The sequence below is a fragment of the Conger conger genome, chromosome 7 (genome assembly GCF_963514075.1).
Source record: "Conger conger chromosome 7, fConCon1.1, whole genome shotgun sequence".
Classification (NCBI taxonomy): domain Eukaryota; kingdom Metazoa; phylum Chordata; class Actinopteri; order Anguilliformes; family Congridae; genus Conger; species Conger conger.
In genome coordinates this window covers 30,432,901-30,455,690 of record NC_083766.1, presented here as the reverse complement: position 1 = coordinate 30,455,690, position 22,790 = coordinate 30,432,901, and the positions used below count along the sequence as shown (strand labels likewise).

Here is a 22,790-nt window from a genome sequence, read left to right as displayed (position 1 = left end):
GCCGTGAGAAAGTGCTCTGCTCCAAGTGATGCTGGGAGAGATAAGACCAGGAACGATTAAATAAAATCTCAAAGAAAGGCTCTGCTGTGAAAGGTACTGTAACGGCTAGGCTAATAAAAGCAATTTCCCCTCTTTTCCAAAACTTTCAACAATGCCAGTTTCTGGCTGGAGTTCTTTTAAGTCCCAAGGCAACCATGGGAATTCTCATTTTAAGCCACTTCTTAGTTGCCTTCATTCCTTAGTGCCTTTCTTCATGGCTACTTCTCTTACTTCTTATTTTAAGTGGAATAACTGACATTACTGATTATACTCCTGTATGGCAAAACTAAACAATGCTATGGTACAGGCTACAAAAACTAAATACAGTGAAGCTGACCCCCCATCTTGCCACTTCTTATTTTTCCTAGCTCAACAAATAAAGGAATAAGGGAGTGAGAACTTCTAAGCAGGACTGCTTAGTCCATATTCTCAATCAATAAATCTATAGCTTACATTTTAATTCCGCAGAATCCACTTAACCAGAAGCGACAGCAACCAAACTCACAAAAATGATTTGTGAATGATGGCTCAGACATCTCAGTACTTAAGTTGTCACTCATTTTTTGTTCTCATTTTTCATGTTAATTTCATGTTCATGTTTGTTTGAAGCAAGATGACAGGGGGATGTCCAGGGAAAAGGAATGTGTATATTTATATCTGTGTGCATGTGAGTGAGTTTCAAGGGAAGGGTGTGATTTCATCATAACATTTCATAAATCACAAAATAGATTCATTCAGTTGGAGTATACAGTCAGGTCCATAAATATTGGGACATTGACACAATTCTCATCTTTTTGGCTCTATACACCACCACAATGGATTTGAAATGAAACGAACAAGATGTGCTTTAACTGCAGACTTTCAGCTTTAATTTGAAGGTATTTACATCCGAATCAGGTGAACGGTGTAGGAATTACAAGTTTGTATATGTGCCACCCACTTTTTAAGGGACCAAAAGTAATGGGACAATTGGCTGCTCAGCTGTTCCATGGCCAGGTGTGTGTTATTCCCTCATTATCTCATTTACAAGGAGCAGATAAAAGGTCTAAATCAAACTTTCACTTTTTAATACTTGGTTGCAAATCCATTGCAGTCAATTACAGCCTGAAGTCTGGAACGCATAGACATCACCAGACGCTGGGTCTCATCCCTGGTGATGCTCTGCCAGGCCTCTACTGCAACTGTCTTCAGTTCCTGCTTGTTCTTGGGGCATTTTCCCTTCAGTTTTGTCTTCAGCAAGTGAAATGCATGTTCAATCGGATTCAGGTCAGGTGATTGACTTGGCCATTGCATAACATTCCACTTCTTTGCCTTAAAAAACTCTTTGGTTGCTTTCGTAGTATGCTTCGGGTCATTGTCCATCTGCACTGTGAAGCGCCGTCCAATGAGTTCTGAAGCATTTGGCTGAATATGAGCAGATAATATTGCCCGAAACACTTCAGAATTCATCCTGCTGCTTTTGTCAGCAGTCACATCATCAATAAATACAAGGGAACCAGTTCCATTGGCAGCCGTACATGCCCACGCCATGACACTACCACCACCATGCTTCACTGATGAGGTGGTACAAGTTGATCTTTGTCTCATCTGTCCATAGGATGTTGTTCCAGAACTGTAAAGGCTTTTTTAGATGTTATTTGGCAAACTCTAATCTGGTCTTCCTGTTTTTGAGGCTCACCAATGGTTTACATCTTGTGGTGAACCCTCTGTATTCACTCTGGTGAAGTCTTCTCTTGATTGTTGACTTTGACACATATACACCTACCTCCTGGAGAGTGTTCTTGATCTGGCCAACTGTTGTGAAGGGGTTTTTCTTCACCAGGGAAAGAATTCTTCTGTCATCCACCACCGTTTTTTTTCCGGGTCTACCGGGTCTTTTGGTGTTGCTGAGCTCACCGGTGCGTTCTTTCTTTTTAAGTATGTTCCAAACAGTTGATTTGGCCACACCTAATGTTTGCTATCTCTTTGATGGGTTTGTTTTGATTTTTCAGCCTAATGATGGCTTGCTTCACTGATAGTGACAACTCTTTGGATCTCATTGAGAGTTGACAGCAACAGATTCCAAATGCAAATAGCACACTTGAAATTAACTCTAGACCTTTTATCTGCTCCTTGTAAATGAGATAATGAGGGAATAACACACACCTGGCCATGGAACAACTGAGCAGCCAATTGTCCCATTACTTTTGGTCCCTTAAAAAGTGGGAGGCACATACACAAACTGTTGTAATTCCTACACTGTTCACCTGATTTGGATGTAAATACCCTCAAATTAAAGCTGAAAGATATGCAGTTAAAGCATATCTTGTTCATTCATTTCAAATCCATTGTGGTGGTGTATAGAGCCAAAAAGAGGAGAATTGTGTCGATGTCCCAATATTTATGGACGTGACTGTATATCAGTTGGAGTATGTAAATATATCATTCCTATCTCCTCCAGCTGTGTTCTTTATAATCTTGTTCTTTCTCACTGGTATTCATTCCAGCTAAGCCACCCGTCTGCAAGACAGAGTGACTCCAAAGGCCGGATCGAATCTTGACCGTGCCGGTGCTAGCTGTGGCCAGCAGCCCTGCAGCGTCGTCCAGGGTTAGTGAGGGCTCAGGCAGCTAAGATACACGTCTCTCTCTAGCGACCACTGCTGGTCGTTCATGCACCTGTAAGTCAGCTCGTTAACCTGCATGTGCAGCGTCTTCTTCTGACTTGTCTCTGTGTGAGCCTGTCTTGTGAGCTGCGCTGGGCTAAGAAGTGTTACCTGCCATCACGCGCTTCAGAGGAAAGCACCAGCTTGACTGTGATCTGCCGAGGTTCCAGCACTGATTGCACAATTGGGCATTACAAATTGGGGACATTAAAAAATTATAATAATAATGAAATGCAGGATGTGAACAGGACTACTTGTGAACATTTTCATTACCACCTCTCCTCACCTCAGCTGCCTGTCTCTCTGTTTAAAAAGCCCTCTCATGCTCGTCACATCTGTGACTCTGTTTGGGCGAGTCTAGGGTTACGCAAGTGTATAGGCCTGCACTCAGCCTGACAAATGGGATTCTCAGTCTGTTCCGTGTCATACCATCGCTCTGCCTCTCACTGTGCGGTCGAGCTGCAGTCTCTGACCTGCTGCTAGGACACCGTCACACCTCTGAAGGGGGAGTAAAAATGCCGGTCATGTCTCCTGTCCACTGCCCACTCATTCTACACCCCCCGCTCCCGAACCCTCTACCCTCCCCGCTCTGCATCTGGGAAACTGGCACGAGGTCAAGACTAAGTAAATGCAGTTTGAATCAAGGGAGCCAAGATAGAGAGGGGGGAGGGAGGGAGGGAGAGAGAGAAAGAGGGAGAGGGGGAGAGAGAAAGAGAGAGAGAGGGAGAGAGAAAAGAGGCCTGGATGGCACCTGTTTCTTTGCTGCCACCAGATCTGCGCGAGTGTAAAGAAAGTGGGTATTGTTGGGTCTGCGTGGGGACCATGCCAGTCCCCTCTCTGTACTGGACGGGAGAGGGGTGTGCCACCTCTTGGGAAGGTCCTCCAGAGAGCTGCCCTCCACAAAGGGGTACCTGTGCAGAGTGGGGCAGGGCATGGGCATGTTCTCCGGGCGCGCCCACACTGCATGCAGCCTATGGAGGGGTCAGGTCAGGCTGCGTCCCAGTGGGTGTGTGGGTTCACCTTACTTCAGGTGTCATAGGACAGCCATTCAGACGTGCACTGAGCAACGATGTGCTGTCCACCACTTATGTTACGGCAGAGTTGTCCAATTTCTTCAGAGAAGATTTTGCGCTTTGTATTTAGTTTGCCGTCTTGAACTCTTCATCACCCTGGGATGCTCTATGTGTTTCCAGCTGTGATGATTGTGATGATTATTAATCTCTTAAAGGTGTAATACAGTGTATTCATACTGAATTGGTGTACAAACCAGAAATGAGTAGTTATTGACACATATATGGAAATGCTTCATAAAAAGTCACAAGTAGATGGAAACTGGCCCACAACATCCTTGGGTCCTCAAAATAATTTGTTCACCATGCCCCTTTTTGCATGCGCGCACACACACACATACACACGTACATGTGTATTTCACTTTTTTACAAGATGAAAACTGCACCTGGGCTGACTGGGATGCATTCTCGGCAAACACCTTCCTTTCTTCACAGACACAGCTAATACTGGACCAGGTGGCTGAGCCAGTGTCTGGAAATACGTCTCAGAATAAATCACTTATATGGCATGACTACACAGGCACTTCAGTTGCACTGAATAATTCAAGAGGCTAACCAGCTAACACTTACTAAGCATCAAGAGTAAAATTTTATTAATGGAAATAACAAAGCCCTCAAATGACTCCAGGCTTGACAGCAGCGCTCTTACGCTTTGGACAAGGACCAGGGACTCATGATTATAGTTATGACGTATTCGGTATTAGGTTACTTTAACACCACTCAAGCAATGACATCGATATTAGGTTACTGTACCACAACTCTAGTAATGACATATAGGATATTACATTATTGTGACTCAAATTACAATGTACTGGATATTAGGTGGGTCATTCCACACTAACTTGCACCAGGCACCATCTCCAGTTATCAAAAGGCCATATCTCTGGTTTGGATACACTAAATTCCTTGAAATTTGGTATACTGATGGCATTTCTGTAGTGATGGGCACAAATCTGTCCTCTCTGTTAACACCACTTCTTTCTGAAATCTGCTCAATCATACCATCTGGGTGGTCTTGAATGCTATACAATTCTTCATGTGTGTAATTACTAGAGATAAAGGTACTTCAACCCACCAATTAAAAGATGCTAAACAATAATTAAGATCGTCAGATTTGGACTGTTCGTGAGAAAAGTGAATTGCATCGGTTCTCTCCAGTCCATTCATCCTTATCTGCACTACTTGTAATGTAATGTAATCCAGGGCTCCTAATGGTCACAGACAATGGGGTATTTTAAACTGCTCAACTGTCACTTTAAAATCTTATCACAAGTTTCATAAACTTCCTAAGAAAAGCAAAGAAGGAATAACATGGGTAACTTGTATACAAAATGCCTGCAGGTCTCATATTTCAAACTGCCACAGAATCAAAAGAAATAATAAAACCACTGCCATATCCATTTTATCTTAAGCATTGGCATACATTATAGTTAAAAGTATCATATTGGAAACCTGATCCAAACTGGCTGACACCCTTAATTTTGACCTTGAGTGGACATCTGCACTATTAAGCAATTGCTTTATTTGATATTTGTTATAATTTCACTACTCTCTACTTTTGCCCACCCAGAAGAAGTATCAGAGGGCTCTTGAAGGTATATTCAAGGTCATTTAGATCAAAGGTTTGAAGTGAAAGAAGATTTCTGACACCAGATCTGTAATCTACACCCAAAAATGCCATTGGTATACCTGATTTCAGGGAATTTAGACTATATAGAGACATGGCCTTTTGAAGAGTGGAGATCAGGCCATTTTGCGACCGAGGCCTCATTTCCAAAGAGATGGAGCACGATCCTCTACCTCAGCAGTTTTGGAAAGCCATGGTTCCATTGTGCTTTTTCCTAAATCAACTGTGACTTAGGTCTTGGAAACAATTCTGGGTTCTGATGCTTTAGCCAATCAAAGGCTTACATCAACCCAACCCAAAATCAGACACGGTGGCCCACTGCTGGGCACCACTGCTCTGCCCTGCAAATGAAAACGGCAGTAATGATGTGCAGAGCGTTTTTATGATTTTCCTATGCATGCTCCATAGAATTACCTTTTCAATTTAGACTCTGAGGTAAAGGAGACACTAAGACACAAAGGCGTCTGCTTTGCTCAGGAAATGTTGATACATCTCTCCGTTCCATTACCGGTTCTTCAGCGTTATAATCGTTGGCACCCATCGCTCACGTTACAGACCTCACAGAGCGTGCAGGACAACTACTCTCATTATGTAAGCCTGGCCCTTCATACACAACAGTGAGGTAGTGACACTATCCCTGCCAACAGGCCTGGCGTGTTTATACTTAAGCCTCAGGTTTCTGTGTTAAAACCTGAAAGGTAAACCTCCACACTACAGGCATATATGAATTTAAACTAAGCAAATCCGCATACCCAAAATTCCCTGTCCTTTACATCACCCACACAATCCCTCCCTCACTTGGTCCAAAAAGGCACTCTCCTTATGTCATAATTAATCTGGCAATTCCTGTGAATGTCCCCCCACCTTCAGAATCGGCACACCGGCTCTCATTACAAATGGATGAACGGATAAAAGTGCCCAATCCCCTTCAAGAATGAAAAAAAGCGAATATAAATAAATATATTTTAAAAGAAAAATAAAAAGGGAGGGAGGGGAAAATCACCCTGCCCCCTAGTGTATCCATTTTCTGATCAGCGTATTGCTCACAAAGGAGTCATTGAGCGGCCAGAGACTGGCCACATTGTGTCCTAAAGGTTAGATTTCCTCGCCTCGCCACCAATCCGTTCCCCGCATTCTCCCGGGGTTAAGTGGAATGCGCCGGGCGAGGAGGAACGCTCCGATTCCCAGCGCGGGCCGGCCCCGAAATTCCCACTGAGGGGAGACAAGACAAGGCGAGCCGGGGGCGCAAGCAGGGGACAGAACTCGATCTGGCCCGTGCCGGGTTGTTCTCTGCTGTCTGGAGCGGTGTCTGGGAATACGCCACACGGATGCAGAGGAGAGGATACATGTGTCACGGGCTAATTTGAGCTGGCACAATCGGCCCGCCCCAGATCAAATGCGGGGACCACCAGGAAAGGACCCGCACTCTCAGGCTCTCTCACTGGCCGAGCCTGACTGATGAAAAGCTAACCGGAGGGGTTAAAAGATAATAAAGTAAAAGAAAAAAACATATTTTAAATATTTTGTAATGTGATGTAGCAGGCTTTTATTTCCAAAAGAAAGAAAAATAAGGAAGACCTCCAGTCCTGCAGTGCACAGTCCTGATGTCATACACCAGGAGGATGGTCACAGTGTGAGGAGCGAAGGTCACAGTGTGAGGAGTGGAGAGTGGTCACAGACCACAAGGACCTTCTGAGTTATAGAAACACCCACAGCGTTATAGGTGTTATACAAGTCAAAAGATTACTCCTGATGACATAGATGGGAAGAATGCTGCTCCTGTGTAAAGAACATGAGTATCGGCACAGGAGAGGTGCATTGTGGGATTCACCTGTAAGGCACCTCCTCCTCAGAATAGCCCTGGTAAAAGCGGATGAAGAAGCGCTCGGCGTCCTCCCTCTCTGCCTCCGTCACCACACTCCCGTTCAGCACCGTCACGGAGGGCAGCCTGCGGGAGCCACAGCAGTGAGTGTGTGTGTGTGTGTGCGTGAGAGAGAGAGTGTGTGTGTGCGTGTGTGTGTGTGTGTGTGAGAGGGAGTGTGTGTGTATGTGTGTGTGAGAGAGAGAGGGAGTGTGTGTGTGTGTGTGTGTGAGAGAGAGAGGGAGTGTGTGTGTGTGTGTGTGAGAGGGAGTGTGTGTGTATGTGTGTGTGAGAGGGAGTGTGTGTATGTGTGTGTGAGAGAGAGAGGGAGTGTGTGTGTGAGGGAGTGTGTGTGTATGTGTGTGTGAGAGAGAGAGGGAGTGTGTGTGTGTGTGTGTGAGAGAGAGAGGGAGTGTGTGTGTGTGTGTGTGTGTGTGTGAGAGGGAGTGTGTGTGTGTGTGTGTGTGTGTGTGTGTGTGTGAGAGAGAGAGGGAGTGTGTGTGTGTGTGTGTGTGAGAGAGGGAGTGTGTGTGTGTGAGAGAGAGGGAGTGTGTGTGCGTGTGAGAGAGGGAGTGTGTGTGAGAGAGAGAGAGTGTGTGTGTGTGTTGTGTGAGAAGGAGTGTGTGTGTGTGTGTGTCCATGGATGTGTGTGTCAGTTCTCTGAGAGAGAGAAAGAGTGAGTAGCTGGGGGAGATACTGCCCTACCATCTGAGCATGGTAGGGCAGAGCGAGTAATTCAGAATCTATGTGTGATTCAGTATGAGTGTGTAATGTATACCTGTGTGACTGATGTCGTATCAGTAGGAGTGAATCAGTACCTGTGTGTGATTCAGTACTGGTGTACATGGTGCTGACTGCCTGCAGGTGGAGGTACTCACTGTGCCACTATGAGGCTGCGCCGCTCTGTGTTGGTGTAGGTCTGCAGTAATGGAATTCCCAGCAGTCTCACCTCCTCCAGCTTGGGGAAGAAGTTCAGCTTCTCTATATCCTCCCATTGGTTCAGACCTATCACCCACACACACACACACACACAGGTTATTTGCACTCTACACTCAATCTCACTTAGACATGCAAATGTCAAGGTCCCCCATGGATTAAATTAAAAATGGGTACTGCACTGTACTTAAAGTGGATTATAACATTTGCACCAAAACACCTCTAAAATATATTCACTGAACAAAGAACAAGTAATTCACATACAAAACCTAATTTTGAAAAGATCTGGGTAACATATAATTCCAGATATCACTTGGACTTTAACTAAATGATTTATTTTGGGAGGAGAGTAAGTCACCGAAAGGGTCTTCCATTAAAAACTGGAATATCTCAACAAAGCAAATTCTACAGTGTTGCTACGTGAACTGGAGCCCTCCTGAGGAACGGGCAGCCTGAAGCTACATAGAGACTAAAACAAAGAGGCAGAAGAAAAGGCAGAGCTTCTCAATAGCAACTTGCTCAGGTATAGTATAGCAGTTCAGCAAATTTTTTATGCCACAACAAGTGGGTCATTTTTTCTGTGTGAGCGGAAGTGTTTGTGAAATTTAGTATCTCTGTAAATGATCCAGTTTGTGTAAAATTTGAGTGATTCAATACCAGCATATGATTTAGCATCTGTGTGAGTGATTCAGAATCTGTGTGTGATTTAGTGTCTGTGAATGAGTCTGTATCAGTGTGTGATGTAGTGTCTGTGAGCAATTCTGTATCAGTGTATGATGTACTGTCTGTGAGTGATTCTGTATCAGTGTGTGACGTAGTGTCTCTGTGATTCAGGAGCAGGACAGAGGAGATTTGAAATGGTTCCATGCAGCCAAGCAGCTGCTTCAAAACCACAAGAAGCTGGGTATATAATGGGTGAATATATAATGTGAGCCTACTTCTCCAGCATCCTGCCGCAGATCTCCTCACCAGGTTTAGTGGAGCTACAGAGAGGGCTGAGAGAACACTACCACTGTTACCGACCCATTCAGCTACTGGGACAGTGAGAGAAGACTGCCTCCTACTGTTCCACTGGAGAAATGCAGCTATAGGGGACAGTGAGGCTATCCTAAGGGCTGATTTCAAAATATAACATATTAACATCTAACGAGCACATTCAAGTCATTCCGTGTTACTTTGTTCCAGCGTTCGTAAGCGAACCATTAATCGAATAGTTTGAGGAAGAAGTACGGCAATGAAGTATGGGAACTACACCTGGCACACCTGGGTGAGCTCTACCTGGGGACCTACCTGGGATATAGTGCCTGATTTTAGGCTCTGGATAAACCTAGGCGAGCTCTATCTGGCAACGTACCCGAGCGGTCTCTCACAAAAGGCACACCTCAGTTTAAGCTCTGGCTAACACTGGCACGCCTGGATGAGCTCCGGCCAGGGACCCACCTGAGTTGTGCAGATTGACGGTGCGCAGGTTGGGAAAGAGGCGGCGGAGCGTGTCCCTGGGGTCCTGGATGGAGGTCAGGTTGTTGTTGGCCATGACCAGGGTATCCAGGCCGGGGAACATGGGCCCAAACTTGCGCACCTCGTCCCAGTCCTGCAGGTTGTTGTCTGTGATTTGCAGCAGGCGTAGAGAGGGGCAGGGTACGGTGGAGGGGGTCACACTGTCGTACTCGTTAAGGCACAGGAAGAGCTCCACCAACCTGCAATAAGGCACAGAGTGAACGGCTGATGATGCACAAATTATAATGATGCTAATAATGCTAACAATGCTAATGCTGCTAATAATAATAATAATAATAATAATAATAATATACATACATACATAAGGCACAATTAGGCAAAAATATTAGGATGTCATGAAATGAAAATATACTAAGATTGAGCATGGCAGTTCAAATAACATTTAGAATAATCAAGTATTTTCAGTTTATTTAAACTAAGCTCTTTATTTCAAATTAATATGCTGGCTGTCTTTGCTAGTATTATCTGTCAGGGATGGACATCATGAATCCATGTGACAGGCCTCTACCAGGTAGCTAAGTGCAATTGTGTGCACCTAGCTACAGTATATACTGGCTTAGCGGAATATACAAATCTACCATTTGTCCAGACAAATTACTGCATCTTTTATCCTATGTCTAAGTATTTTTACAGTATTTTTTAATAATTGTACAGCAGTTTTTTTTACAAAATCATATGGTTATTAGTTCAAAGAAATGAGATATTAGCTATTCATTTTTGTCAAATCAAATGACAAACTTAGCTTTTACTTTTTTCACAAATGTACTTTATGTTCTGTGTGATTGGTTTATCACCCAGAGTAAACAAGAACATTTCTAAGAAAAAATTGACTTCTACTTAAACTATACATGGCAAGACTGGACAGCCTCCTAAGCTGAATTGTTATTAAAAAGAGCAATTCCTAGCCTATACTGTAAGGTACAAAAGCATGCACAAAAACATTTTTGCTATTAGCTAGGATATTTATGTCAATCCAGGAAAATGACATGTGATAAATATGGATTGGGTGAAGTATTTGAAAAATATGGTATCTCTTGTTTGAATAGGAGGCAATGATAATATATGTCAATAGAAATGATCCTAGGCATGCCTAGCTAGAAAAGGTGAATTTCGGAAATTCTAGCTCTCCTGTCAAAACATTAACCAGCGATTCATGCAGTCAGGATCTCTGACCTTCTTCTCTAAATAAGGTCGAACCAACTAGGTCACCCAACAAAACTGACTAGTATTCTAGAATTTTTTATAAACTGTATTCCCCAAGGTCCAAAAGAATTCACTTGTGGTCCCCTGTCACAGTTCGAGAGTCCAAGACAGAAAAATTACCAATTTGACAAGACACACACACACTACCAATTTGTTCACACTTGCCTGTTGTTTGTCTTACTGTTTAGTAATTACTCTTGCTGCCTTGTTGGCCTAGCCCCATCTTGACTCTAGGTCTCACTTGTAAACAGCCTCAATGTGACTTCCTAGTAAAATCAAGGTTTAAGATGATTATGAAGTTTCCCAGGATGAACAGATTCACAGAAAAATGCTCTGTGTTAAATCAAATCTGTCAGAGTATGTTTTACTCTGATAGAGCACATCCGTTCCATTATGGACCTGTTAAGAGTTTAAAACTGAACGTGAATCTGTTCTCTCTATGTTTTGCACAGTGTTAAAGCAGTTCCCCATGGTTAGCAGTAAGAGTTTTGTTCGGGCCGTGGAGGGGATGAGTGATTCTCCCCTCCCACCAGCAGGGGGTGCCTTACTCAGGGATCTCTCGCGTGAGGCTGTGCACGGTGTCCCAGGACACGCGGGTGTTGTTGAGGACGAGCCGGCGCACTCTGACGAAGGCCTCTGCACAGCTGGGCTCCAGCACAGACTCACTCAGGGGATTGGAGCTCAGGTTCAGGAAGTCCAGGTTCGGGATGTTTGTCACAATCTTACTGATCTAAAATAACCAGGAAAGACAGAAATCCGAGTGAATGATTTTAGATAATATTTTGAACAGCCTCGTTCCCTAAAGAAGTACAGCACATTGGCTCTACAGAAAAGAAACATCCACCCAAAAAACATCCAGTATAAATTTCTAGCCACATAGGAAAATACAAGCTAGATCATGACACATGCAATGCCCTGTTTATTAACTTCATGCATTAATTTCAGGGGTTATCCTTTGTAACCTGCAATTAAAGGAAAAACCTGGGGGCTGACATTTGAACAGCCATATTGGCTGATCTCCGTCTTCATAGCAGAACTGCATACTACATATACGGCACAAATGCTAAATAACTCTAGTGGGTATTGTAAGGTTTCACCTTGTTTTAATTATGTATTCCTGACCTACTTCTGTCCCAGAATAGCTCTATAACAAAATTAAGCCAGTCTGTAATTTATATGCAATGGTAAATTCCCCAGTTTAAGAATCAGTTTATTTTACTACAAGGCAGGGGATCTGGGGCTATTTCACATTAAATGATATTACTGAGAAGCTCCATTAAGACCACTTTGACAAAGGATGTGCTTTTAGAACTGAGTGCTCTGAAGCATATACATAATAATTTTAGAATATTCTGTATTTTGAGCAAAGCAATAAAGTAAAAAACCAAAAAAAATCTAAACAATATTAGCTTTCATTAATATTTAAAATGGAAATGCCCTCTATCCCCTTAAGCATCTACATGGAACAATACGTCTCCTCCATCAATATTTCAAGGCAGGCATTTTAAAGCCAGCAATTATACGACTTACCTTTTTACTCCTATGGCTTTCAACAAATAAGGCATTTCATACAATCTAAATAACAACTTAATGAGGAGCCTAAACTCTGCAAAATTGATCTAATGCTAACAAGCACAATCCTAAAACACCACACTAATTTCAAGGCTCTATAATTGTTTGGTTTTTTCTTAAAAGGAAAGTGTAAAGGTCTGCTGTGTGTATTTTTCCTTTCACTCAGACAGGAGAAAGCAGATAGGGTTGCAGACAGAGATGGGATTACAGTGCAGAAAGTGGCATGGCAGGGAATCGAACCCTAGCCGCACGGGGGGCTTAGTGTATGGGAAGACAGTTGGTCACTATGGACAGCGCCACATGGTTTCTCCACACAACAACTTAGTTACACATGTCATAGGCACTATGAGCAGAGAAATGCCAACTAACAAAGTCGAGCTGGAAAATGGGCTGGTACTGTACCGGACATGTGAGAACATTCACTGGTGTAGCTGTACTCACATGCCAAGCATGCTGAAATAATATTTTACAATGGGTTGAGTATTACCTATTTAATTCTTTCACAATTTAGTGACTCGTTTATACATATTGCTGCATTCTTTCATATGATTATATGTATCAAAAATGCATGTTTATTTATTTCATTTTGGGATCCATATACTTCTTTGAGATTGGTTTGGAAAAATCCACTGATATATTGGCTTCTCATTTTTGTTATTTTAAGAAGAGGAATGTTGTGCCAGTCATAAATTTAACATCAGCTGATCTGTGTATAACGCTGCAAATGTTTGCCCATTTAGTCGTCCAAGTATGTTGCATATGTTTCACTAGTTCTGTACAGCAACCTACATGTAGTTCGTACTGCAAGAACTCCCTCTGGAATACTGAAACACAAGCTAAACGGGGTCCCCTGAGCAGCAGAAACTAATATAATCTCTGACTTTACACAAAGTACCAAAATGTGTCATCCTACAAGAGCAGGGTTATCAGTGGATGAGATGGTGCTGGTGAGGCGTGCGAGGTGCCTCTCTGTGCCCACCTCGTGCCAGTCTTGCAGGGTGTTGTGGGACAGGTCCAGCTCCACCACGTGAGCACAGAAGGCGGCGATCTCCCCCTCGTCTCCCGCACGGCTGATTCCGCAGCCGTTCAGCACCAGGATGCTGGGCAGGTTCAGCCGATCTGCAGGGAGACGCACCGTGTGCACACACATCAGGCTCACCTCACCATCGTATGCACTGCATATCTGGCAGCAGCACGGTGGTTTGAGGCTCATTTGACACCTTGGACCCTTGATGACTTAAAGCCATTTAGCCAAAAAATGTGTTTCATACGCTATCAGCATAATTTACAGCTGGATCTAGTCCCACCCCCCAATTCCCATAGAAATCAAGTTTTAGTATCACTTGTAGGACAACCTGAAAATAAGATATCCAGACTCTGATGATGTTGATAGGTCACAGACATCAGGAGGTCATGGCATGCAAAGAATATGCAACAAGATACTAAACATGACTACTTTCATTTACATAGCAGTACTGTATATTTAATAGTATAACAAACACAATCTGTGTGTGTGTGTGTAAATCTCACCTTTCATGGGTGACCCCTGTGGGCCGGTCGGAACCACCACCACCCCTATGCCGGGCCCGCGGCGGTAAGGGAAGTTCTCCGGGCTGTACTTCTCGCTGATCACCTGCATGAACGTGCGCCCCTCCTCTTCAGGCGGATCCATGGCCCCGTCCCACATCCCCTCTCTATCCGATGGCCCCCAACAGTAGAAAAGCCAAACACTCATAGACCTCGGGTGGAGCAGGAATGGCTGATGGGAGAAAATACCGGAATCTCGGTAACTCTCCGCCCGCGCTCAGAGTGAATTAAGCTTTGAATTACAGTATAACTGAAATAATGGCTGAAAACAAGCCAATCATGAGATCACTAGGCAACAATGAGACGATGATGCTTCTCTAGAACTAATAATGGGGACATTATTGTGTACGTTTAAGCCTTGATGTGCAACGATTGTGTTTGCTCGAGGTGCCCATTGTATTAATCATTGTATTAATACTGGGTTTTTTTGCATTACCTGCCAAGGAACAAAAGATAGCTTCATAGCTAAGTCTGGGTAGCAAGTAGCTAAGTCTGTTTCTGTGCAGTACTTAATCAGCCCTACTTAATGGGAAATGGGATATACTGACAATACATAGAAATAAAATCACAAAATCCAGATAATAATATCATAAGACAAAAGTGCAAACTCATATAGCATATCACATGTAGATACATCATTTTATTTTAAGAACACTGATGGGAAATATATTTGTAATAATCCAAAAAGTCATTTATTCAACATATCGTGAGAAATTATATTTCCAAAAGGCCTCTGGACCATGAGGACAGAAGGCGACAATGGGTGACAGGTGTACGACACAAACCATGCCTTTAAATCGCACCCGCGTGAGGAGGGTGACTGTCCTGTCGAAGGAGGTGCTCCTTCATTACATTCCAACCCAGAATGAATACACACTTCTGGATTTCCAGCTGAGTTTAGAAATAACTACATGGCTGATCCTCAGGTTCAAACAGATTAACAGTCCCAATAATGCAACTGCAGTGTGAATTTACATTAAAAATGCTCTTCTACAGAGGAACTGACAGAGTCTGTACAAAAAAGGCCTGGCAAAGAATAGAAACAACAGCAAGTTGTTTGCAACACAGACAATAGTAAATGTCATGATACAAACTTGCAATAGAATGTTAAGTGCCTCAGTACATACCTGTAAGTAGCAATACAGCTCGGAGAGTATAGTGCTAAATATAGTCATGGGGCATTTATCCCAGAATTAACATCCACGAATGGGAAAGGCTCTACCAAGTCAACCAAGTATATGACAGTGTCTACTCTTAGACAATTATCTGCCTGGCAACTGAAAGACTTGGCGCCATTGCTCACCACCACTCACCCAAGCTCTGTTAGTTACCTACATCAACGCTGGTTGACTCAATGCTTCATACAAGGATGCAGGAGAGGCCTTTATCTATCATTCATCAGTAAACGCAGCGAGCAGGTCACATCACATAAACGGGCAGGGTAATTAAATACTTAAGAGCAGATGTTGGCATCATATACAGAGGCGGCCTTCCAGACGGAGTGTTCCCCACCACTGCTGTAGATACAGTCCACTCCAAAAGTATTGGAACAGCAAGGCCAATTCCTTTGTTTTTACTATACACTGAATACATTTGAGGTTGAGATAAAAAGATGAACATCAGATAAGAATTCAGAATTTCAGCTTTTATTTCCTGGTAATTACACCTAGATGTGTGGTATCAGATTTTTAGGTCAGCAAAAGTATTGGAACATACTTTTGGAGAGTATTTAAGTAAATGAAAGTAATTGAAACTGAGTATTTGGTAGCATATCACTTGCTTGCAATAACTGCATCAAGCCTGTGACCCACTGACATCACAAAACTGTTGCATTCTTCTGTTGTGAGCTCCAGGTTATTACTGCAGCCTCTTTCAGTTGTTTGTTTGGGGGGGTTTTCCCTTCAATCTCTTCTTCAGGAAGTGAAATACATGCTCAATTGCATCTGGTGATTGACTTGGCCAGTCAAAACCTGAACTAAATCTACATAAAAATACCAGGAAATAAAAGCTGAAATTCGATGTACATCTTTTGACCTCAAACTCAATTGCCTTAAGTGTATAGCAAAAACAAAGGTATTGCTGTTCCAATACATTTGGAGGGGACTGTATTTACAGCTGGGCATTGGCACGCACAGTTCATTATATAGAGTACTGTTTGTGTTCCTCTTCACTGACATGCCCCTCCCTCCTGTATCAAGGCTCTGTGACGGTCTGGGTGGTGACTAAGCGCTTATCTCCGTGACACAGGCTCTCTTTATGGCTATGTTGACACAGCAAATTCCATGGCACAGCCCTGCAGCTGGGTGAGACACACTGTCTATTTTCGGGAAAAAGTGATAGTAAACAGCATGCCACTCTCTGTTCCAGCTATCGTCCAAGTGCCAGAGAAAGGGTGTGCAAATTTCTGAGACCGGAGAGCGACAGGGTGTGCTTGTTTTAGCTGTTATTCAGTTCACTCACTTGGTTGACCAACTGAGGCAGTTGATTACATAGTCAATTCATTGTCAGTATTTGAATTCATTTGGTCATTCTTATGTCAGAATTGGTTTCATTTCTAGAAACAAAAAAACAAAACAAAGAAATAGCAGAATCCATTGCTATCCAGGAACAGGGTCCAATAGGAACATATAACTGGGTCAAATAAGCATTGAACTCATTGAAACGCTAGCAGTGGAAAACACACATGCAGATCTCTGAAAATGTTCAGTTAAATATGTTATTTACCAAAATATAAGATCATAAGAAAATAATAGGTTCCGAATATTTGAGGAAATTCTTATGGGTGTTTGCATTTTAAAGTATTTTAAATAACAATTTAACGCAGTTCTGGAGCAAAGTCACCAAAGCCATCTCTGGAATTCAGATGAAAAATGCCCGTATCTGCATCGGTTATGCAATCCTTTCAGTGGACTATATGGTCAAACTTCAAATGTCATGCAAAGTCAGTTCCTCTAAGGGCTGCATAAATCATGACCATGAACCAGACTAACCTTGACTCAGAAGTCATTTATGTCTAGCTAGCATGTCAAGATGTTCCATATTTTCACTGATTTGCTGCTTGTGGGAGTTCTCATGTTTGCCCACTTAATTAAGTCCATTACGGACATTCTGCGGACTCCTTCTGGCAGTCTGGAAAACCAACGAAGAAGCTGGATTGATCGGAGAGTCATGCATTTCAGGTTTGGTCCGAAAATGCTTCTCCAAAAACCGCAGATCAAAGCAAGCGGGTGGTGACAAAGCAAGTAAATTGGACAAGGAGGGGTTTTTGTGATTCACATGGACGTTTTTATGGAACAGATTACATAACATTAAAATAGATTACATTACTGCCATTAGCAAATCCAGAGGTTCTTTGTGACACAATTTTTGTATGGTACCCTATCCTGAAGCATGTATGAAGCTGCAGTAACCTTAACTACCAGGAACACCTCCTCAGTATGTGACCTACGTGTTACCATCTGCTTGCTACAGCCATTTTGATTTTTCTTTCCTTCATCATACCAGTACGTTAATCATAAAACAAAATGGTGGCTCATTCTTTCAAAAGACACAGGAAGTATACTGCATGTATTTTATAGACTTGAAAAGTACGGCGGTATAAGCAGCTCCACTGGCAGCAATTTGAGGAGGTCGAGTTGGGGGCCACAGGACACTGAGTACAGAGCCAGGAAAAGCACTCTCTTTTAATTTTAAAAACTAAGATCACAGACTGCATAAGTCATTCTCACAGAATTTATTTTAGCTTTGTTTGCATCGTTATGCATGCATTGTATGCCCATATAATTAAATTCTGCGACCACGGGGGGTGGGGGGAGGAAAGTGGGGAGCATTAACACTTGGCAAGAGGTAACACTAATTTTGTCAATGTGCTTGGTCAGGCAAAGAACCTGCTGTCGTTGAGAAAGTATCACACAACAGTGGGAGCATGCAATGCTTGCCTTATGCAAGGAAAAAACCTTCATTGGCATACGAAAGCAGTGACTGTTCCTCAGCTGAGGACACTGATATAAGTGAAGGTTGCCTGAGGACAGGTCGCCTGTCGGGCCCTTACCCTGCAACTGGGCAGCTGCACAGAGAGGCCTGGCCCCTGGATCCTCCTCGATTCCCTCTCAAATGACCTTTCCCAGCTTGGAGGCGCAGAGAGGCGAACACAAAACAGCCTGGGAGCTCAGCTGGGGGTGCAGGAGAAAACGCAAGTAATCAGAAACCTGGGAAGTCAGACACCCCCCAACACACACGCGCACACACACACACACACACACACACACACACACAGCTTATCCACTCCCCACAGCACAACACTGCATACCTGTTTATAGAAACAGGTATTTTCCCTTTTTTCTTTCATGTTCCCCATTTCCCCATTCAGCTCTTACAGAATGACATCCAATTGCCAAATATATATATATATATATTTTTTATATTGTTCATTGATTTGTGAGGAATTTCAGAGTTAAGCTATTAGTCAGCATTGAGGGTCGCACTGATTTTCTCTATCCAAAGTGCTCATATATAGACACACACACGCACACGCACGCACGCACGCACGCACGCACACACACACACACACACAAAATACCACATATCATATTCACACATTCACAAATCATACACAATTTTGTTTCAATCCATTACAGAATGTGGAATTCTGAAGCCAATGGAATTATTTATACTCAACTATGATACATTAATTAATTACCGCTGAATAAATGTGCAAACATACACATACAAAACACACACAAACAAAACAAAAGAAGCAAATATAAATTGTTAAAAACGAGAAAGCATAACAAAATACTTATCTTTTGAAAAAATCTATGTAGGAAGATTCTTGGCAAGTTCTTGCCATAATGTTTCAGGGTCAAATTATCACATTAGGAATTTAAAGAATAAAGTATGAAGAGGTTTTCACAAATTCATGGGAGATCTGTGTATTCTAGCCTGTATTTGAAAACTAGTAGTAATAGTAGAGTAATAGAGAAGATAGATTGCCATGTATATTTAATCTGTTTCTTCTTCTCCTTTGTCAGACTATGTGTCGTGTGTCATCTTTCTTGGTGCTAAATGGTGTATCATATTAAACGCATATGGGCTACTTAAGGTGCAGCACTTAAACATACCATTGTTCTGATGAAGACCCAAAGGTCTAAATGTTGCAAAAATATACGTGTGAGTTTTCAGTCTGTATTTCCTACCAGGCTTAAGCTACTCACATCTGCTCCTTCATTAAAATAATTAGTTTCTTGTGGCTCACAGCATCCAAAGACAGAAACGACTAAAAATAGTTCAACTAGGCCCAGCGTTTAACTCAATTCGCAGTGTTGCAGAATTAACTGCAGGATGCATTCCACATATTTACTATTAAAAACCTTCCCTGAAGCTACTGAGCAGTAGGACTATATCCAGAAGGAGACCGCAGACGTTGTCCAGGGCTGAACAGGTGCTTCTGATAGGCCTGCCCTCCAGCCCCCCTCCTCCCTGTGATGGTTAGGTTTGAGTGCATGGTTGTCGGTCTATTTTTATCTGGATGCCAATTCTGCATTTGGGAATGTGAGTGGTTCTTGTGTATCTGTGATTTGGTTTGGGGGATGCAGACTATTTTGCCTATTAATATTATTACCATAATATTTTATTGAATATTCTCATTTTTAATATTGTTTCACCATTAGTTATACCAGGCAGACCAAGTTTACTATTGTTTCTTTCATGGAAAGCAGGACATGGAAAGCAGGAAGACAACAAACCATAAGAGAAAGGGGTCCCATCTGGTGGCCACTAAAGATAAGGCTTATCAATTACATGTGCTTGCTTACTCGAGTGACATCTTTCTTTGGCCTGTTAATTTGGACTGTGCCCTGCCCAGAAGCTCTCATTCAGCAAGAGGGTCCAAGCATGTCTCTATCCCAACAGCCAGCCAGCCAACGGGATGACACCACAGACAGAGATCCTTCAAACAGGCCTGTGATGTCCATAAACTTGCACAGGTGTAACTGACCAAAAAGGCTTCCGGTGTTCAGTCTAGTTTCCTAATTTTAACTGTTTTCCCAAGACCAAAGGGAAGTCATACCTAACAACCCATATCAAATGTGTTGAGTCATTGGTGTAGCAAACCTTTGTTTTATGACAGGAGACAATGGGCCTGCACATCCAACAGTGGGGTGATCACACAGCCAAACCAAACTTATTTGTTTGACTTTCTTAAAAGATACCAACCAAGCTCAGTGCAAGCTATTTGTCAACATGTCAACAACCTATTCATTGAAACAAGTACCATCCTTTGTTCAATTGCAGCTCACTCCTTATTTTCAACTGTGTGGAAATGCCATTTAAAACTTTGTCGCATGTAGACATGAATACAATAGCAGACAGACAATGATCATACCAGGGATCCCTTAAACCGTAATTCTTTAAATAGCCTTCTAGCTAGGAGCACCTGTTTTACATAACAAAAGACACTTTGGGCCATATCAACTTCTCAAAGGCAGCTGTGCTTACTGTAAAAGTCTGTGATAACAAAAGGTGAACTTTCAAACAAACAGCTGTCATGCCAACACTTTTGTTTCAAACTATCTCATGGGGTTCAGAGTTGCTATGGAAACATCACCAGGGACACAGTTGTAAGCTCAAACTTTCAGGGGGAAAGTATGCTTCAAGTAAAACCCAAGCCACAGTTTTGAAACCAGGAACCCTCAGAGGCGATGGTTTTGGGAGTGAAATGTTCTTTGAGATGAAAAAAAACAAAAACAGTCAATGCTTTTTCAAAGGTGCTGGCCACTCCGTCTATCTATGGCTTAAACTATTTTCCAACTGCTTAGTTTATAATACATTCCGTAGTTACAGACTGTTTTTTTAATTTTATTTTTTATTAAACAGGATGCAAAAGAGCTTAATTTACATATGTTTGTGTGGAACAGAAACATGCACGCCTGTGCCAAGCAGGAAAAAACATGGACTTCTGTTGGGTGTGCTTTTAGCCAGGTTGCCCTTGATAGATCTGTCATCGTGAACCATAAACAGTGCAGCTCTGGAGAACTGACCATGGAAGAATGCACATGCAGGTTTCACTCCATAATACCTAAATGTCTGTAGGCCTACTGGAAATAGGCTATACCAATTTGATATACCAATATCATAGTTTCACTTTATTTCCATAGCACATTGCTGTCCAATCAGGCTCTTAATTACTAGCTGTAGATGGTAACGTTACTCAGCTAAAACCTGTTCCGAAAATGCCGTTATACATTAAGTGGCCATTCTATGTTCATTACCAAAAAACGACAAAACATGTTTTTCCACATTCCACATCCGCCTCCTTAATTCCAAGGATTGTGTTAGCGTACTACCGCCATAACCGTATAACCGCCCGCCACCTGCAGAACAAAATGTGTCAAAACTGCATCTAGTTGCATAGCTACAGCGAATCTATAGTCGCTAGCATGCAAGTTAGCGGTGCAGTACCAGGGCAGCTATGTGGATGACTGACTACTTTATTACACTGTTACGTTGGCCGCTACAGTCTCCTCGTACTGTAGCCTACTGCTGATATGCACGGAGCGCGTGAGATAAATCAATAACATCACATTACAAGGACAAATAGTAGCGTTCGAGCTTTCAAATAAGAACATTAGGCAAGCGCAAAGCTCCGGAGCTATCAATCTATCTATTGTGATGAAATGTAAATGCCGAGACAAAATGACTCAGTGATATGAAATCAGCTTTTAATTCCTTTTGCAAACAAGTTATCACATTATTTTGATTAATGGACATCCAATGAGCCAAAACACTTGCGTGTACAGTTCGCAACGCTAGTCCTGCAGGTACAGTAGCTAACGTTGGCTAGCTTACTGGTTTGCTGGCTGGCTTACCTTTCTTATGCATTAAAGGCAGCTACCGTTAGCGAACTCGTTGGCTATCTAGCTACCGACAGCAAATGCAGCCAGATATGTTATCTATATTCCAGACTCAATAACTGCTCATCACTGATCCAAAATGTTATACTGACTGATACCGTAAGCATACATTGCACACTTTAACAATATTCATTTCATATTCATGGTTTTCACAAGAACGGTTTGACTGCACTCACCCTCTCCGAGTCGCTGTGATAATTCTTGTTATTGTTGATCACTTGTCACACCAACCCCCCCTCCCCCGTCATCCTGGAAGTGACGCAATACGTATTAACCGACCTCTGCGCCACTGTACACGTTAGGTGCATAGAGTAGGCACTACCATTGGTTAAAATACGTCATGTGATTCGTAATAACCAATGAAAGGAGAAAACGCATAGTGTACAACAAGAAAACCAACTTGTCCCCCGTTGTAGGTACAGCCCTTAACCAAATACATTTAACTTGCGTACTTTCTCCGTAGGCTACAGTTTAAAAACATGTTTTACCACAGGCTAATTTTGAAAGATGCACAAGGAACTAACGAGGTCGATAACGACGATCGACCTTTACAAGCTAGGCTACTGAACACACTATAGAGATTGCAATGTTCTAACAAGGCACAAATGTTAAGTAAAATAGAGTATAACCTTTTAAAACGTACAGTATGCTTAACAATACTTGTAGGCTATCTGTGCGGATCAATTTTAAACGAATGGTATTAATGCAATATTGCCATCTTTGCCCGAGTAAGCGATTCCCCCCTCCCAAATACAAACTTGATAATAGCCATATAATGTTAGCATATTACTTAAAAATAACTACAATAGTGAAAACGTAAACAGA

General features: G+C 42.5%; 1 protein-coding gene across 1 annotated transcript in view; it reads right to left on the bottom strand.

Moving 5' to 3' along the window:
- tbcelb (tubulin folding cofactor E-like b) overlaps positions 1-22,256 on the bottom strand; it is a 28,520-nt gene extending 6,264 nt beyond the window's left edge. The window contains exons 1-8 of the mRNA XM_061248006.1: positions 22,142-22,256; positions 18,107-18,227; positions 13,999-14,227; positions 13,448-13,587; positions 11,445-11,626; positions 9,616-9,872; positions 8,118-8,244; positions 7,210-7,326 (exon numbers count right to left, since the gene is read on the bottom strand). Of these exons, the coding sequence (XP_061103990.1) occupies positions 7,210-7,326; positions 8,118-8,244; positions 9,616-9,872; positions 11,445-11,626; positions 13,448-13,587; positions 13,999-14,203 (1,028 nt within the window). The 5' untranslated portion in view covers positions 14,204-14,227; positions 18,107-18,227; positions 22,142-22,256. The remainder of the gene's footprint in view (positions 1-7,209; positions 7,327-8,117; positions 8,245-9,615; positions 9,873-11,444; positions 11,627-13,447; positions 13,588-13,998; positions 14,228-18,106; positions 18,228-22,141) is intronic.
- Positions 22,257-22,790: the final 534 nt, after the last annotated feature.